This window comes from Oncorhynchus clarkii, unplaced genomic scaffold (genome assembly GCF_045791955.1).
Source record: "Oncorhynchus clarkii lewisi isolate Uvic-CL-2024 unplaced genomic scaffold, UVic_Ocla_1.0 unplaced_contig_9098_pilon_pilon, whole genome shotgun sequence".
Classification (NCBI taxonomy): Eukaryota; Metazoa; Chordata; class Actinopteri; order Salmoniformes; family Salmonidae; genus Oncorhynchus; species Oncorhynchus clarkii.
In genome coordinates, this window is record NW_027258461.1 from 14,115 (window position 1) to 34,240 (window position 20,126).

General features: G+C 46.0%; 1 protein-coding gene across 1 annotated transcript; it reads left to right on the forward strand.

Annotated features, from left to right (window-relative positions):
• The first annotated feature begins 11,105 nt into the window (after positions 1-11,105).
• LOC139396978 (non-muscle caldesmon) lies at positions 11,106-12,809 on the forward strand. The gene has a single exon (XM_071143923.1). It carries the CDS (start codon positions 11,106-11,108, stop codon positions 12,807-12,809), a length of 1,704 nt encoding a protein of 567 aa, XP_071000024.1.
• Positions 12,810-20,126: the final 7,317 nt, after the last annotated feature.

The window sequence follows — 20,126 nt, forward strand, 5'->3', positions numbered from 1 at the left end:
TACACAAACACACACGCACACATACGCACGTACACACACACACACACACACACACACGCGCACGCACGTATACACACACACACACACACACGCACACACGCACGCACACACAAACACACACACGTACACACACACACGCGCACATACACACACACACGCACGCACGTACACACACATACACGCACGCACACACGCACACGCACGTATACACACACACGCACACTCACGCAAGTATACACACACACACACGCTGGATGACAGTCTTTGTGTTAGGTTTAAGAACCAATGTGTTTTAGCTTTTAGCCTTCTGGAGGGTTTTGATGTAGTTGCCATAGATATGTTCATACTATTGTTCTATTAAATATACACTTAGTGGACAAAACATTAAGAACACCTGCAGTATTAATAGTCTTGTAATATTACATTGAGTGTACAAAACATTAAGAACACCTGCAGTATTAATAGTCTTGTAATATTACATTAAGAACACCTGCAGTATTAATAGTATTGTAATATTACATTAAGAACACCTGCAGTATTAATAGTATTGTAATATTACATTGAGTGTACAAAACATTAAGAACACCTGCAGTATTAATAGTCTTGTAATATTACATTAAGAACACCTGCAGTATTAATAGTATTGTAATATTACGCTAAGCTGCTCTTTCCATGACAGACTGACCAGGTGAATCCAGGTGAAAGCTGTGATCCCTTATCGATGTCACCTGTTAAATCCACTTCAATCAATGTATATGAAGGGGAGGAGACAGGTTTAAAGATGAAGGGGAGGAGACAGGTTTAAAGATGAAGGGGAGGAGACAGGTTTAAAGATGAAGGGGAGGAGACAGGTTTAAAGATGAAGGGGAGGAGACAGGTTTAAAGATGAAGGGGAGGAGACAGGTTTAAAGATGAAGGGGAGGAGACAGGTTTAAAGATGAAGGGGAGGAGACGGGTTTAAAGATGAAGGGGAGGAGACAGGATTAAAGAAGGATTTGTAAGCCTTGAGACATAGTGTGTGCCATTCAGAGGGTGAATAGGGAAGACAAAATATTTAAGTGCCTTTGAACGGGGTATGGTAGTAGGTGCCAAGCGCACCAGTTTGGGTCAAGAACTGCAACGATGCTGGATTTTTCACACTCAACAGTCCCTTTGTGTATCAAGAATGGTCCACCACCCAATGGGCGTCCAGCCAACTTGACACAACTGTGGGAAACATTGGGGTCAACATGGGCCAGCATCCCTGTAGAACGCTATCGACACAAGGTAGAGTCCATGCCCTTATCGAACTGAGGCAGTTCTGAGGTAAAACTGGAAGGGAGGGGTGCAACTCAATATTAGGAATGTGGTCCTAACATTATACTCTGAGTATATAGTGTCACTGTGGTTTCCATTTGAACTAATGCACTTCTCCATCGTTTTAACAATAAAGACACTTTTTTAATGTAATTTTTAATGTAAACTGGGAAATTATAGAGTATCTCTTCCACCTCAAATTGGTTGTTTCTGTTGTGCTGTGTTTTCTAACAGCAGAATTAGCCTATATATTTCATTGGTTGTTTCTGTTGTGCTGTGTTTTCTAACAGCAGAATTAGCCTATATATTTCATTGGTTGTTTCTGTTGTGGTGTGTTTTCTAACAGCAGAATTAATTATATTTCATTGACACCATTTGCTGTCTCTCATCAGTAGACAAACACTGTGTAACTTGCCCTTTAGCCAATCACATTTTAAAATGTGGTTATATTTTATAGTGCTATTTACAATTGACCTAACTACCAAAGAACAACATTTTTATTTAATTGCACTATGACCTTTTCAAGTAGTTACCAAATGTGTGTTTTATTCTTTTTTTTTAACACACACATTTGATAACTAATTAAAAATGCAGCAAAATTAATTAATTTAATGTCTTCATGAAACCACAAATGATCACCTGAAATAGTATAAAATAGTATTAGGAAAAATATACTGTTATTATAAAATGTCTGATAATTATTAAGTTATAGAAGAAAGCAAATGAATCAAACAAATACATAAATTACCACAATATGTTTCCCACTATAATACATTATATGATGTATAATAAAATGCAGAACAGGTAGAAAATAATAGAATGAAATAGAATTGAATAAAATAGAACAGAATAGAACAGATTAAAACAGAATGGAACAGATTAAAACAGAATAGAACATTATAGAACAGAATAGAACAGATTAAAACAGAATAGAACATAATAGAACAGAATAGAACAGATTAAAACAGAATAGAACATTATTGAACAGAATATAACAGATTAAAACAGGTTAAAACAGAATAGAACAGATTAAAACAGAATAGAACAGAATAGAACAGATTAAAACAGAATAGAACAGATTAAAACAGAATAGAACAGAATAGAACAGATTAAAACAGAATAGAACAGATTAAAACAGAATAGAACAGATTAAAACAGAATAGAACAGATTAAAACAGAATAGAACAGATTAAAACAGAATAGAACAGATTAAAACAGAATAGAACATAATAGAACATAATAGAACAGAATTGATCAGATTAAAACAGAATAGAACAGATTAAAACAGAATAGAACAGATTAAAACAGAATAGAACAGAATAGAACAGAATAGAACAGAACAGAATAGAATAGAATATAACAGAATAGAATAGAACAGAATAGAACAGAATAGAACAGAACAGAATAGAACAGAACAGAATAGAATAGAATATAACAGAATAGAATAGAACAGAATAAAACAGAACAGAACAGAATAAAACAGAATTGAATAGAACAGAATAGAACAGAATAGAACAGAATAAAACAGAATAGAATAGAACAGAATAGAACAGAATAGAACAGAATAGAATAGAATAGAATATTAAAGACTGTTCCCAGTTGGGTTAGTGTGTTTCTCAGTGAGAGCACCGTTAACACATTAACATCTGAATCAGAAAGGAAAATAGACACACATTCAACTCACTGATCCGCTCAGAGCCGGGGTTAATCACCCTCCATTCACTGCACCACGCATGTGTGTGTGTGTGTGTGTGTGTGTGTGTGTGTGTGTGTGTGTGTGTGTGTGTGTGTGTGTGTGTGTGTGTGTGTGTGTGTGTGTGTGTGTGTGTGTGTGTGTGTGTGTGCTTGCGTGTGTGAGGGAGGGAGATAACTGGTGATCAGAAGACCCGTCAGAAGTAGAAAGGGTGGCTGACAGATGGGAGGAGAGCCAGAGACAGCGCGAGACAAAGAGCAGGAAATTGAGCGAGCCCAGAAAATTGAGCGAGCCCAGAAAATTGAGCGAGCCCAGGAAATTGAGAGGAACAGAGCTGAACCGTGTGCAGCCCGCGCGGCCCTTCCACGGAGGATCAGTGACATATATATATAAAAAGAACCGTTAGGCCGCACAGGAGAGGAGAAGCGGCTCGGGAAATAGCGCTGCACGAGCCCGGGTATGGAGATGCTCAAGTAATTGGGTCTCTGGTGCAGGTTATCAAATCACCCTAATTAATAAGCTACCAGAAAGGTAAGAGTCACTGTGCCTTTCCCTGCTCCTCCTTAACTCCACACGTATGTCTGGGGAGGAGGGGTACCTATAACCCAACCTAACCTAACAACAACATCCTAGTCACAAAATGGCTGCCGCCCCTCAATCTTTCCACAGCTTCAATGTTCTCCTTGCTTTCATTGAAGGAAAAGTACTATTTCATTCATGCCATTTCCGTTCATTCATCAGCGCGCAGGCCAGCATACCCTCCGAGTTCCATCTCCTCTTATCAATGGAGCTGACGTCAGTCGCGCCGCATCACGAGGTCAGGGGGGGAATATAAAGGAAAGTTGCGCTGGCCGTGGTGCTGAAAACTCTCCTCACGACGCACAGATGCGACAAAACTAAAAGTGTTTTTGACAGTTGTTCGTTGAGAAACAAACACATCACATAAACTGTTGACCCAAAATAAAACACCAATATCACTTTTCCACATAGTTGATAGTCCAGTCGCCCGAGAGAAGAGGTTGAAGACGTTGAAACTGTTTATTAATCATTTATGAAGTGTAGGCTGAGAGACTACCAGAGGCACAAGAGACAGCACTTCTCCCTCGCAGGAATACAGGTGAGTTACAACATCTTTTTCTCTCTCTTTCCTTCTTCAATCTATCTATCTCTCCTTTTCTCTCTCTTTCCTTTTCTCTGTTTCTCTCCCACACCAGGCGCGGTAACGGTTGCCTGTTGATATTTTAACTAAACTCTCTGGGGAATGAACACGTCAGGAGTATTAAAGGACTCTCCATAGTTGGGAACTATAATAATGTTCGGTTGATTTATCTAAAAGGAGCCGTTTATACAGAACAGAGTGACTTGACGGCATCTAAAGGAGTGCGTAAAGACGGGGGGAGTCAGTGTGGGAATGTTCTGCTGGAACTACGTATATGCCACTGTGTTTTAATACATTCATAATTAGGTTGTCAGAGAAACAACTCTCGGTTTGTCCCTGCTGTGTATTTGTTTGCAATTAAAGGAACGTTTTTATTGTATCTTGAACAATCTGGATAGACTGTAGGGTTGAAGAAGTTCTGTTTTCATTGGCTCGGAAACTCTGAAGAAGCGCAGCGACGGTGTGGCAAAGGGCATGTAGAATTATAGGTAATATCGCCTGTAATGGGCTAGACACCTTAAAATGTACAATTATAGTTCTAATATTAAAGGCTATAGGTTAGGCTAAAGACACTCCACATTTTAAAGCGGTCTAGCGAATTAATATAGGCTATTGTAAAATAAAATAAAATAAATATTAAACTTAAAAATGTTTTGCCATAGCCTACTGAACCATGGATTAAATGTGTGTCTCTTTGCTGCTGTTGGTGTGTAGTGCCTTATTTCACAATATCACAATATTTGGGTATAGGATATTTATTATTTGCTTTCCTCACAAGAACGAAATTCTCTCGCAATTGGTGCCCAACTCGTCACGGTTAGTTTGAAAATTCAAATGCGCATTTATAACGTTGGCTATATAGACACATTTATCCGTCACCATTTTGGCTACGTGGTGAATATATCAGATTTGCTCTTTTTTAAATAGGCGGAAAAAATCTAGATGCATTCTTCTCTCGCTCCTCGACTGAATGTGACCACCCGCCAAAAAAAACAGCACAGACATAATTTCAAACACAGATCCGGAAAAAATTGAGAGAGACCGTTCTTTCTGACGATCTACATACCATTAACGCTCTTTCTGACATTCTACATACCTTACCGTACGACTTCGGACAGCGACGTGAGGTGTCATAATAACGAACTCAGCGGTGAATAGTTGAACGGAACCAGAGAGCGGGTTAACATTAACAACGTGGCTCGCGGTTTTACGCATGGCTGTCCTGGTGCGCAGCGCAGGCAGACGAGTCGGGCTCGTGTCCATATGGAAGCATCGGAATGCAGCTGCGCGTGTTGCTGCCGCTAGACAAAATAAACAGAGCACGAACAGCTTCATAATGTCGGTGTTGTACGGTCGCTGTCATTATTCCGCATGTATGACGCTTTGAAGCCGGTAATCCGTATGTCTTGTTTTGGTGGATGAGTTGAGGACGGTGCTTTTTTTTCCGGGAAAATATGGGAGAATATGTCAATGCAATTTAGATACCAACTTTGACCGTTTTGAATGTACAATTTTGTACTCCAAAAATGTATAGATTTGAAGCACATAGGCGACACATACCCATTTTGCCATCTGTTTCTCCGGCTGTACCAAAACCAGTACTGCACAAAGTATTGATTTAAAGGCTCCTCTAACATCTGTTAGAAATCAACAGAAGCCTCCTGTGGAATTGCGTCTGATGTCATCATATAATGTCATATAGAACTCGGTAGAAACGGCTGGTCCGTCAGATAGGATTCGGTAGAAACGGCTAGTCAGATAGGATTCGGTAGAAACGGCTGGTCGTCAGATAGGATTCGGTAAAAACGGCTGGTCGTCAGATAGGATTCGGTAGAAAACGGTTGTTCGTCAGATAATCTTTCGTGGACAGATTCTGTGTGTAAACAGCTCACCTAGAATTATTGGTTTTCATCATTGATTATTTGTAGCCTATGAACCAGGATTCGGCGAAGGCTATGCTTAAAAACTGGGGAGGTGATTTCAAGCCCGTTTGCGGATGATAAACGGTTTCCACTAGATTCCACAGCCACAATGTCGAAATTGGCAACATTGTAGGGTTAATGAAAAAAACAAAAATGATTTTTGGGATGGGTTTGGCCGAGAGTTTCCCTTTGCGAGGGAGGGAGACTTCGCTCCCCCCCCCCAAATGACACATGATCATTTTACTTCTGGGTAGCCAATATTAGTCATCAGATAATGTCCTTTAGAGTGGGGTAATTATATGTGTCCTTTTTCACACATGTAAAATGTCCCCTGAGACAATTTCGGAGATTGGGGTCATTATGGAGCGTTTACATTTCAGTCATGGAGCACAGGCATATATTTTCACATTGGTCCCCCATGGGAATCAAACCCACAACCCTGGCCAACTGATCCACACGGAACCAATTAGGGTGAAGTTCCTTGTTTAAAAGGTACTTTGACAGATTATTCACCTTGTTGGCTTGGGGATTTGAACTGGCGACCTTGACGAGTTACAACGCTCTTACCGCTAGGCTATCTGCCTCTTACCTCTAGGCTATCTGCCTCTTACCGCTAGGCTATCTGCTGACTGTGACAGCCAGTAGGAAGCAGATATAAGGCTAATAGCTGCCGACAGCTGCTCTCCGCAGGGTTAACGCTGCTGCTGCTGCTACGGCCTGTATACAAATCGAATCAAATTTATTTAGAAAGCCTTTCTTACATCAGCTGATGTCACAAAGTGCTCTACAGAAACCCAGCATAAAACCCCCAAACAGAAAGCAATGCAGGTGTAGAAACACCTACACAGCTTCTACACCACAGAATACATCTCTCTACTCGTTATATTTTTCACATGCATTGTTCATTTGTTATTTTTTATATATATATATATAGATATTTATCAAATCATGATTTATTTGTGCATTTTACATGTCTCAACACACTTTGCAGAAAAAAATTATTAAAAAGAAGAAAAAAAGAGAAAGTACAATTAAACACGATTGTGGTAATAAATTAAAAAACAGGAAGCAACAAAGAAAGGAAGAACAGAGAAACACACACGGGAATCCAATAGGACAGCGTGACAGGGAGTCCAAGAGAGAGGGAGGTTCTATACAAACTGCATCTATACCAAAATATATGATAAAACATTTATTTTTAAAAATATGTTTATTTATTGTTTTATCTGTAATCAATAATGCTATAGAAATTAAATTATTATTATTATTATTTGTAGTGCTACTGGGTCTTTACAACATCTACACCATTAATTAGAGAACAGACACAGTGGAATAGACAGTATTATATTGACACTGTTAAATGGGATGTGATTTCCTGCTTTTCTGATGTCATTAATTAGAGAACAGACACAGTGGAATACACAGTACTATATTGACACTGTTAGATGGGATGTGATTTCCTGCTTGTCTGATGTCATTAATTAGAGAACAGACACAGTGGAATACACAGTACTATATTGACACTGTTAGATGGGATGTGATTTCCTGCTTGTCTGATGTCATTAATTAGAGAAAAGACAAAGTGGAATACACAGTACTATATTGACACTGTTAGATGGGATGTGATTTCCTGCTTTTCTGATGTCATTAATTAGAGAACAGACACAGTGGAATACACAGTACTATATTGACACTGTTAAATGGGATGTGATTTCCTGCTTTTCTGATGTCATTAATTAGAGAACAGACACAGTGGAATACACAGTACTATATTGACACTGTTAAATGGGATGTGATTTCCTGCTTTTCTGATGTCATTAATTAGAGAACAGACACAGTGGAATACACAGTACTATATTGACACTGTTAGATGGGATGTGATTTCCTGCTTGTCTGATGCCATTTTACTCATCCATCATTTAAATGGACCTACCCATTTCAACAGATACTGTGAGATTCTGGCAATTATAATAATAAATAATAACATTTAATTTGTATAGTGCTTTTCATTACAGTGTTAACTCAAAGCTCTACATAAAAACATTAAAATAAATAAATAATGATAACAAAATAAAAAATGCAATATAAGCATTATACGTTTAGAATCAAGGCAGGAAATAGCAATTATACATCCTAAAAGTACTTTACAGATTAGGATTTAAAGAAAGACCGTCTGTAGAAATGGGTTTTAAATCCTAAAAGGACTTTACAGATTAGGACTTGAAGAAAGACCGTCTGTAGAAATGGGTTTTAAATCCTAAAAGTACTTTACAGATTAGGATTTAAAGAAAGACCGTCTGTAGAAATGGGTTTTAAATCCTAAAAGGACTTTACAGATTAGGACTTGAAGAAAGACCGTCTGTAGAAATGGGTTTTATGGCCCGTTTTTAAAAGGTCCTTGTGATGGAGCGCCTCTCAGATGGTCAGGGAGAGCATTCCATAGGCGAGGGGCAAGAGAGCAGAAGGCCTCATAGTACGAAGATGTGTCATGGGGACTTGAAGCAGTGGGGCGTTGCTGGAACGGAGAGCGTGTAATTCTGGAGACGTTGTAGTGATTTGGCCGGAAGGCCCCCGAACAGAGCGTTTGCCGTTGTCAAACCGGGAGAAGATGAAGACATGGACGAGTTTCTCTGCATCTGGCTGGGAGAGCGATGCTTTGAGCCTGGGCAATGTTTCTTAGATGGAAAAATGATATCAAACTTGACTCCCGGGTTGGGGTGGACAGTGACTTGACCGTCAATTTTAGGTCAGAAGTTTCCAGCAGTACTGACCTACTTGACCCAATAAGCATAGTCACAGTCGTGCTGCTGTTCAGCTGGAAGAAGTTCTCTTACATTCATGCCCTGATGTCATCTAGGCAGCTGCCAAGTTTAGCTGAGATGCTGTCTGGCTGGGTGTACATGTAGACCTGGGGATCATCAGCGTAGCAGTGGAAGTTCATATTATCGTCTCTGAGGATTTGGCTGAGATAGAGCAATGTACTGGACTAGGAACAGAATAAATCCCATTTTCAGAAGAACTCGTTAAGTAAGCATTGGCTTGGAAAGCTACCTCTAACTTCTTTAACACTGGACACAGAGACATACCAATGGTATTCACAAGTTCATCTGATTCTGGGGAAGTAGAAAATTGCCCAAATTTCTCAGTATCCCTTTTAAACAAGTTGGCTATAGTCCAAATTATAGAAACAGTTTATATACAACCACCCTGCTCCCTCCCTCCCTGCTCCCTCCCTCCCTGCTCCCTCCCTCCTCTCCCCCTGCTCCCTCCCTCCCTGGCCCCTCCCTCCCTGCTCCCACCTTGCTCCTCCCTCCCTGCTCCCCCTCTTCCCTCCCTGCTCCTCCCTCCTCCCTCCCTCCCTGCTCCCTCCCTCCTCCCTCCCTCCTCCCTCCCTGCTCCCACCTTGCTCCTCCCTCCCTGCTCCCTCCCTCCCTGCTCCCTCCCTGCTTCCTCCCTCCTCCCTCCCTCCCTGCTCCCTCCCTCCTCCCTCCCTCCTCCCTCCCTGCTCCCTCCCTCCCTGCTCCCTCCCTCCCTGCTCCCTCCTTCATCCTCCCTCCCTGCTCCCCCCTCCTCCCTCCCTGCTCCCTCCCTCCTCCTCCCTCCCTCCCTGCTCCCTACTCCCTCCCTGCCTCCTCCCTCCCTGCTCCCTCCCTCCTCCCTCCCTGCTCCCTCCCTCCCTGCTCCCTCCCTCCATGCTCCCTCCCTGCTACTCCCTCCCTGCTCCCTCCCTGCTCCCTCCCTCCCAGTTCCCTCCCTCCTCCCTCCCTCCCTGCTCCCTCCCTCCCTGCTCCCTCCCTCCTCCCTCCCTGCTCCCTCCCTCCCTGCTCCCTCCCTGCTCCCTCCCTGCTCCCTCCCTGCTCCCTCCCTCCTGCTCCCTCCATGCTCCCTCCCTCCCTCCTCCCTCCCTGCTCCCTCCCTCCCTGCTCCCTCCCTCCTTGCTCCCTCCTTGCTCCCTCCCTCCCTGCGCCCTCCCTCCTGCTCCCTCCATGCTCTCTCCCTGCTCCCTCCCTCCCTGCTCCCTCCCTGCTCCCTCCCTCCCTGCTCCCTCCCTCCCTGCTCCCTCCCTCCCGCTCCCTCCCTGCTCCCTCCCTCCCTGCTCCCTCCCTCCCTGCTCCCTCCCTCCCTGCTCCCTTCATGCTCCCTCCCTCTCTGCTCCCTTCATGCTCCCTCCCTCCTTGCTCCCTTCATGCTCCCTCCCTCCCTGCTCCCTCCCTCCCTGCTCCCTCCCTCCCTGCTCCCTGCCTCCCTGCTCCCTCCCTCCATGCCCGCTCCCTCCCTTCATGCTCCCTCCCTCCCTGCTCCCTCCCTCCCTGCTCCCTCCCTGCTCCCTCCCTCCATGCCCGCTCCCTCCCTCCATGCCCCCTCCCTTCATGCTCCCTCCCTCCCTGCTCCCTCCCTGCTCCCTCCTTGCTCCCTCCCTGCTCCCTCCCTCCCTGCTCCCTCCCTCCTTGTTCCCTCCCTCCTTGTTTCCCTCCCTCCCTACTCCATCTCTCCCCCTCCCTCCTCCCTCCTCCCTCCCTGCTCCCTCCCTCCCTACTCCATTTTTCCCCCCTCCCTGCTCCCTCCCTCCCTACTCCATCTCTCCCCCCTCCCTGCTCCCTCCCTCCCTACTCCATCCCTCCCCCCTCCCTGCTCCCTCCCTTCTCAGATTATGATGACAATACAGCATGGTAAATGTCACCATCTTCTTAACAATGATTTTACAACAGTCTGCTCAATGTTCCCCCCCCCCCTCCCCTACAGGTGCTCGGACCCCCCCTCCTGCCCGTTCTGCATGGTCATGACCAGTCACTACGCACCCTCCACAGCCCGACTCATCCTATTGGTCCTGCTCACTGTCACTCCACGGCTGACTGCCACCCCTGTGGGTGGGGATGGGCAGAGGGAAGGGCACTCTAGGACACACCTTAAAGAGGACAGCCTCAACCCCTTCCATAGCCCTCTAGAAATCAGCCCCAGCCCCCTCCGCTACCCTTTGGACCAGACCCAGGACCGGATAGAGGACCAGAAACAGAGCTATGGTGGCCCTACAAACATGGACCCTGCCCAGGCTCTAGCCGCTATGCTACTGGAGGCCCTGGACCACACTGGGAGAGGAGAGGGGGATCCAGTCCCTTTGGAGGAAAGAAGGGATGAGGAGACAAGGAGAGAGGAGGAGGAGGAGGAGAGGAGGGTGGGGGAGAGAAGGATGGAACAGCTAGGACCAGCACTAGTGGCAGCAGCTCTGGGAGAGGAGTTAAGAGAGATAGAAGAAGAGGAGGAGAGGGAGGAGAGGAAGAGGTCAGAGGACAGAAGCTGGCTTCTAAAGGAAGACGGGGACAGAGCTGGTGGTGGCGGTGAGGAGGGAGGACAGCAGAAGGAAGAGGAGGAGGAGGAAGGTGAAGCAGGGAGATGGGGAGGTGAAAAGGAGAAAAGAGCAGAGGGGAGTAGGAGAGGAGAGGAGGGGAGGCCTAGTGACTCGTCTCTCCAGCGGAAGGCTCGGGGCTACTTCCAGAACATAGACCTCGGTCTCCAAGACAACGAGATTCTTCCCCCTCTGAAGGGGTATAAGGCCTACAACACCCAGCTGGCACAAGCTGGGAAAAAGCTGCACTGGGAGGAGGAGCGGGCACGCAACACACCCCTGGGGGGCAACTTCATGGACGACTTTGAGAACGAAGCAGAGGAGGAGGCGGCTTTGTCGATGGTGGAGGAGGAGGAGGCTCGTGCGCGTGCAGAGCAGCAGGAGGTGCAACGGCAGCAGGAGGAGGCAGAGAGGGCTAGGGAGGAGGAGCAGAGGCTGGCAGACATCGCCTCGGACATGTTGCTGCAGTACATGGGGAGACAGAAGCAGCAGGGGGCGCCCTACCTCATGGCCAGACAGAAGGCCGGCGCCAACGCTGCTGAAGACAAGCGCTCCGAGGAGGTGGTAACCGACGGCGACGACCTGGATCAGCAGATGATTGACAGGCTGATCGAGATCAGCAGCAAGCTGCACCTGCCGGCCGACGACGTGGTCCAGATCATCTCCAACGTAGAGGAGAAGAAGAAGAGAAAGGAGCTGACGTCGCTTAGCAACCCGGTCGCCCCGCGTTACCGGCCCCTAGTTCCCCCTCCCCTAGTGACGGGCCCCATGTACCACTACACAGCTTCCTCCAACCCCAAGAAGGACCCTTACTACCAGCCCTACAAGAACAAGTGGAACAAGGACAGAGCCAAGGCCAAGGCCTACAAGCAGGACGTCTGGTTCAAACCCCAGAAACAGTTCCTAGCCTTCCCGTCCTACCCCTACTACCAGAAACCCTACCGAGCCTACTACCCTGTGTTCTTCCCCTACCCCAAACCCCAGTACTACGACAATACTCCCATGGGGGAGGAGCTACCCCACAGCCCGCCCTTGGACTATGAGCTCCGGCCTACCAGGCGCAGACACAGGGCCGGGGGCAGGGCCAGAGGTGGAGGTAGGCATGGCTGGAGACAGCAGCCCCTCCCACCCCGTCTTCCCTCCACTCCCTACATCTCCAATTACATCCTGCCACACCCCCGGACATATCAGCCACTGCCTAAACCCCTGTCCCCCCAGAACAGGGGCAGGCAACCCCCGTTCTACTACCCACCTGGGCCTGGGGGTTTGGGTGTAGCTGGGGGGAGGGTGGGAGGGGACTATGAAGATGACGATGGGCTGGTTCCTCAGCTGGACAGTCAAGAGGAACTGGAAAACTTGATTTCTAAAATATACATGAAACGCAGAATGTACTAGAGACAGAAGGACAGACAGACACTACCGCAGGACAGAGGGACCAAACAGGGGGAGGGATGAGAAGGAGTAAATAGGCTGGAGGAGAGAGAAGGATAGGATTGGAGGAGAGAGAAGAAAGAAAGAGAGGGTGGTGGTGAAAGATTGCTTGTCTGTTGTTTTTCACATTTGTTTTGTTTGTTTATTTGTGACCAGGGGAAGGGAGGAGGAGGAGGGGAGGGGAGGGGAGAGAGACGAGGGGAAGGGAGGAGGAGGAGGGGAGGGGAGATGTTGACGTTGTGAGTCAGAACTTCCGGTCGATCCTGATCAGGGGAGCTGCTTGCTGTCTGCTTTTATTCAGGTCTGTCTCTGACGTTGGGGCACATCCAGAGAGTTTCGGAGGGGGGTTTAGAACCAACAACATGGTGCCGACAACAGGAGACTCATGTTTACAGAATCATCTGTAGACGGGTTAGCTGACAACGTCACCAAAAGGATGTGCTTCAATGGGGCCAGAAATACACGTTTTGTTGTGAAACGATGACAAGAATCTGACATGTGGGGAAACGCAGGTCGTTTCAGCTCGTAGTATCATGTTGTTGATATCATGTTTTGTTTGACTGATTTCAAGTCAATGCTAATATGGCGACAAACAAAATAGCTAGCTAGCTAACCAACAACTGCAACAATATATTTGCGAGACAACAAGTGCTCATTGTACAAATGTATTAATGTTTTCAGTAAACATTTGAGACTTGACATGTTGTCCACAGTTTATGCCAACGCCGTCTGTGTTGCCCCAGAGATGCGCACGCCTCAGTTTTGTCGCTAAACAACCAACCCGTCTACAGTGTCTTTTCTTTCAGAGATTCAGGAATATGAGTTGTGTTTTTCTGTTAAAACATCAGCTGATCTGATGGTACGAAACACAGTCATCGATTCCAGGACTCTTTAGAAAGAGGTGTTATGATTCTACCTGTTCTAATACCGACATAATACTGACACAGGAAATAGACTTTAACGTCCTGTTTAGGACCGCGTTCATTCCGCGTGTTTACAGGTTTTGAAATAGGGTTTAACCAAAAAAAAACCTTGACAGTTAACAGTTAAGAACTTAATTCAGACTGGTTAAGATTAGGACTAAGGTTTGGGATGATGTTAAGTATATATATATATACAGAGTTGCATCAGAAACACCTTGACAGTTAACAGTTAAGACATTCATTCAGACTGGTTAAGAATAGGACTCCGGTTTGTGTTAAAACAAGAAAACAATAACAAAGCTATTTAACATAAACTAGGCACTGGAGTTGTTGATGGTGGACTCAGTAGTAGGCAGTCTGTTGTGGGCCCATAGCAGTCTGTTGTGGGCCCATAGCAGTCTGTTGTGGGCCCATAGCAGTCTGTTGTGGGCCCATAGCAGTCTGTTGTGGGCCCATAGCAGTCTGTTGTGGGCCCATAGCAGTCTGTTGTGGGCCCATAGCAGTCTGTTGTGGGCCCATAGCAGTCTGTTGTGGGCCCATAGCAGTCTGTTGTGGGCCCATAGCAGTCTGTTGTGGGCCCATAGCAGTCTGTTGTGGGCCCATAGCAGTCTGTTGTGGGCCCATAGCAGTCTGTTGTGGGCCCATAGCAGTATGTTGTGGGCCCATAGCAGTCTGTTGTGGGCCCATAGCAGTCTGTTGTGGGCCCATAGCAGTCTGTTGTGGGCCCATAGCAGTCTGTTGTGGGCCCATAGCAGTCTGTTGTGGGCCCATAGCAGTCTGTTGTGGGCCCATAGCAGTCTGTTGTGGGCCCATAGCAGTCTGTTGTGGGCCCATAGCAGTCTGTTGTGGGCCCATAGCAGTCTGTTGTGGGCCCATAGCAGTCTGTTGTGGGCCCATAGCAGTCTGTTGTGGGCCCATAGCAGTCTGTTGTGGGCCCATAGCAGTCTGTTGTGGGCCCATAGCAGTCTGTTGTGGGCCCATAGTGATGTGAGCACAGAGAGACAGCACGACTCTGTTATGTGGCCTCCTTAGTTACAACCTGATAGATTTTCATGGAGGGACCAGTTTTTCACTACTCAGGAGCTATAAGGCAGGTCACACACACACACACACACACACACACACACCCTCCATCTCACAACTACTAAAGTCACTATGTCATATAATTTCCAAAGGATATTGAGAAAGAGGGGGGAGGATTTTTTATTTATTTAACCTTTATTTAACTAGGCAAGTCAGTTAAAGACAGACTACACCGGCCAAACCCGGACGACGCCGGGGCAATTGTGCGCTGCCCTATGGGACTTCCAATGACAGCCGGAGTGATACAGCCAAACCAGGGTGTCTGGAGTGACACCTCAAGCACTGAGATGCAGTGCCTTAGACCGCTGCGCCACTCGGGAGCCCTGAGGAAGAGGGGAGAGGAGAGGAGAGGAGAGGAGAGTAAGAGAGGAAGAGGGGAGAGGAGGAGAGGAGGAGAGAAGAGGGGAGAGGAGGAGAGGAAGAGGAGAGGAGAGGAGAGGAAGAGAGGAAGAGGGGAGAGGAGGAGAGGAGGAGAGGAAGAGGGGAGAGGAGGAGGGGAGAGGAAGGAGAGGAAGAGGAGAGAGGAGAGGAGGAGAGGAAGAGGAGAGGAAGAGGGGAGAGGAGGAGGGAGGGAGAACTAGGAGATGAGGAGAGGAAGAGGGGAGAGGAGGAGGAGGGAGAGCTAGTAGAGGAGGAGGGGAGGGAGAGGAGGAGAGGAAGAGGGGAGAGGAGGAGGGAGAGCTTGGAGAGGAGGAGGGAGGGAGAGGAGGAAGGGGAGAGGGGAGAGGAGGAGGGAGAGGAGGAGAGGAAGAGGGGAGAGGAGGAGGGAGAGCTTGGAGACGAGGAGGGAGGGAGAGGAGGAGAGGAAGAGAAGAGAGGAGGAGGAGGGAGAGCTAGCAGAGGAGGAGGGAGGGAGAGGAGGGGAGGAAGAGGGGAAAGGAGGAGGGAGGGAGAGGAGGAGAGGAAGAGGGGAGAGGAGGAGGGAGAGTGAGATAGGAGAGGAGGAGAGGAAGAGGGGAGAGGAGAAGGGAGGGTGAGCTAGGAGAGGAAGATGGGAGAGGAGGAGAGGAGGAGAGGAAGAGGGGAGAGGAGGAGGGAGGGTGAGCTAGGAGAGGAGGAGAGGAAGAGGGGAAAGGAGGAGAGGAGGAGAGGACGAGGGGAGAAGAGGAGAGGAGGAGAGGAAGAGGGGAGAGGAGGAGGGAGAGTGAGCTAGGAGAGGCAGGGAGGAAGAGGGAAGAGAAGGAGAGGAAGAGGGGAGAGGAGGAGGGAGGGTGAGCTAGGAGAGGAAGAGGGGAGAGGAGGAGAGGAGGAGAGGAAGAGGGGAGAGGAGGAGGGAGGGTGAGCTAGGAGAGGAACAGGGGAGAGGAGGAGAGGATGAGTGAGAGCTTGACCTGATAAATCTGCACGTCTTTCTACTTAAAAAATAAAAAATAAAAATAAAAATTCATTTTTACAAAAAAACAAATAAAAATCCAGTGAGGGGAAATACGTGTTTCTCTGATTCAATTGTGATCTAAAAAAAGTGAGAATGTAAAACTCGGGGGCCAGAGAAAGGCTCCGTCCTGTGAAAGGACTGTTGTGTTGTCGTGACCATATCTCCTTCGGGCTTGTAAGATGTACAGTTCATGTGAAATAAATGCCCTTCTGTGCAACGTGTACATAACAGCATGACCCATGACTAGTTTTGCTTTAAGAAAAAAAATAAAAGCAACTATTTTATTAAAGTTCTGTTTTTTTATGCATTTTTGGACAGTTTGAGGCACATTAGAGTTTTGTATGCACAGTAAAGTTCAATGAGGCCCTCTGCAGTTTTTGTATGACTCATCCCCCCAATCATGTGACTAAGGTTGTTTCGCTCACCTCCAACACCGGCTCTGGTTCTGGTCTCCTCCTTGGCTCCTCACGATAAACAGGGAGAGTTGAGGCACATTAGAGTTTTGTATGCACAGTAAAGTTCAATGTGTGTGTGTGTGTGTGTGTGTGTGTGTGTGTGTGTGTGTGTGTGTGTGTGTGTGTGTGAGGCCCTCTGCAGTTAAGTGTAGAGATGTATGACTCATCCCCCCAATCATGTGACTAAGGACAGTTCTTGCGCACGATGCAATGTCTATTGGCCACAAACCACAAACCCCCCGAGGTGCCTTATTGCTATTATAAACTGGTTACCAACACTTTCCTCTTTGTTCAAAAGACAAATTAGTGGAAGAGAGAGAGATCAGAAATGGGCTGCCCCGTTTAAACACACAGCTGTGGTGTATCAGGTCTGAATCAGTCCCTGATTAGAGACGAAGAATGACAACCATCCGTCCTGCAGGGAACTGAGACCAGAGGATCTGTATACCTATGCAACACTATATGAAGGGAGAATGTTCTTCTGGCTTCCAGAACAGGGCTGCCTGTGTAAAGGTCATAATCTATCCTCAGAAAGAATATGCGAATCTGAAGATAAAAAAAAAACGGAGAAAAGACAATATGAAAGAGGGAGGAAGAAAACGAGGTAGAGGAAGAGAGAACATCAGAAAGAGACAACAAATCAATTCAAAACAAATCTTTTTGGTCACATACACATGGTTAGCAGATGTTATTGGTCACATGGTTAGCAGATGTTATTGGTCACATGGTTAGCAGATGTTATTGGTCACATACACATGGTTAGCAGATGTTATTGGTCACATACACATGGTTAGCAGATGTTATTGGTCACATACACATGGTTATCAGATGTTATTGGTCACATACACATGGTTAGCAGATGTTATTGGTCACATACACATGGTTAGCAGATGTTATTGGTCACATACACATGGTTAGCAGATGTTATTGGTCTCATACACATGGTTATCAGATGTTATTGGTCACATACACATGGTTATCAGATGTTATTGGTCACATGGTTAGCAGATGTTATTGGTCACATGGTTAGCAGATGTTATTGGTCACATACACATGGTTAGCAGATGTTATTGGTCACATACACATGGTTAGCAGATGTTATTGGTCACATACAGATGGTTAGCAGATGTTATTGGTCACATACACATGGTTAGCAGATGTTATTGGTCACATACACATGGTTAGCAGATGTTATTGGTCACATACACATGGTTAGCAGATGTTATTGGTCACATGGTTAGCAGATGTTATTGGTCACATGGTTAGCAGATGTTATTGGTCACATACACATGGTTAGCAGATGTTATTGGTCACATACACATGGTTAGCAGATGTTATTGGTCACATACAGATGGTTAGCAGATGTTATTGGTCACATACACATGGTTAGCAGATGTTATTGGTCACATACACATGGTTAGCAGATGTTATTGGTCACATACACATGGTTAGCAGATGTTATTGGTCACATACACATGGTTAGCAGATGTTATTGGTCACATACACATGGTTAGCAGATGTTATTGGTCACATACACATGGTTAGCAGATGTTATTGGTCACATACACATGGTTAGCAGATGTTATTGGTCACATACACACGGTTAGCAGATGTTATTGGTCACATACACACGGTTAGCAGATGTTATTGGTCACATACACATGGTTAGCAGATGTTAATGCAAGTGTAGCGAAATGCTTGTGCTTCTAGTTCCGACAATGCAGTAATATCCAACGAGTAATCTAACATAACAATTTCACAACAACTACCTTATACACACAAGTGTAAAGGAATGAATGAGAATATGTACATAAAGATAAAAATATATGAATGAGCGATGGCCCAACGGCATAGGCAAGATGCAGTAAATGGTACAGACTACAGTATATACATATGAGATGAGTAATGTATGGCATGTAAACAAGATGCAGTAGATGGTACAGACTACAGTATATACATATGAGATGAGTAATGTAGGGTATGTAAACATTATATAAAGGGAGGAAGAAAAACAAAAGAGTGGGGAAAAGAGAGAGAAAGAGGGAGAGAGAAGTCAGAAAGATAGAGAGGAAAAGAGAGAGCGAAAGAGGGAGAGAGAAGTCAGAAAGATAGAGAGGAAAAGAGAGAGAGAACGAGGGAGAGAGAAGTCAGAAAGATAGGGAGGAAAAGCGAGAGAGAATGAGAGAGTTTGGGCAAACGACAGGAACTGCAGTGATTGATGAGTCACATGATTGGGGGATGAGTCATACATCTCTACACTAAACTGCAGAAGGCCTCACACACACTCACACGCGCACACACACACACACACACACACACACACACACACACACACACACACACACACACACACACACACACACACACACACACACACACACACACACACAAGCACACACACACACGCACGAATGCACACACACAAACACATACACACTCTTTCAGCTTTATAATTTGGCGGCTGGCATGGAAGATATTGATTAACTCATAATTGAGCCCACCTGGATTGATGCTGTCAGTGACCAGAGCCTTGATTGATGCTGACCAGAGCCTTGATTGATGCTGACCAGAGTCTTGATTGATGCTGACCAGAGCCTTGATTGATGCTGACCAGAGCCTTGATTGATGCTGTCAGACCCTAGAGCATTAATTGATGCTGTCAGTGACCAGAGCCTTGATTGATGCTGTCAGTGACCAGAGCCTTGATTGATGCTGTCAGTGACCAGAGCCTTGATTGATGCTGTCAGTGACCAGAGCCTTGATTGATGCTGTCAGTGACCAGAGCATTAATTGATGCTGTCAGTGACCAGAGCCTTGATTGATGCTGTCAGTGACCAAAGCCTTGATTGATGCTGTCAGTGACCAGAGCCTTGATTGATGCTGTCAGTGACCAGAGCCTTGATTGATGCTGTCAGTGACCAGAGCCTTGATTGATGCTGTCAGTGACCAGAGCCTTGATTGATGCTGTCAGTGACCAGAGCCTTGATTGATGCTGTCAGTGACCAGAGCCTTGATTGATGCTGTCAGTGACCAGAGCCTTGATTGATGCTGTCAGTGACCAGAGCCTTGATTGATGCTGTCAGTGACCAGAGCCTTGATTTATACCTGTCAGACCCTAGAGCCAACCAATCAGCTAATGGAAAAAGGTTTGAGTGACAGCAGCTGTTTTATATTGATTCTATGTCCTGCCATATACCCTTTATAACACACCATATACCCTTTATAACACACCATATACCCTTTATAACACACCATATACCCTCTATAACACACCATATACCCTTTATAACACACCATATACCCTCTATAACACACCATATACCCTCTATAACACACCATATACCCTTTATAACACACCATATACCCTCTATAACACACCATATACCCTCTATAACACACCATATACCCTCTATAACACACCATATACCCTTTATAACACACCATA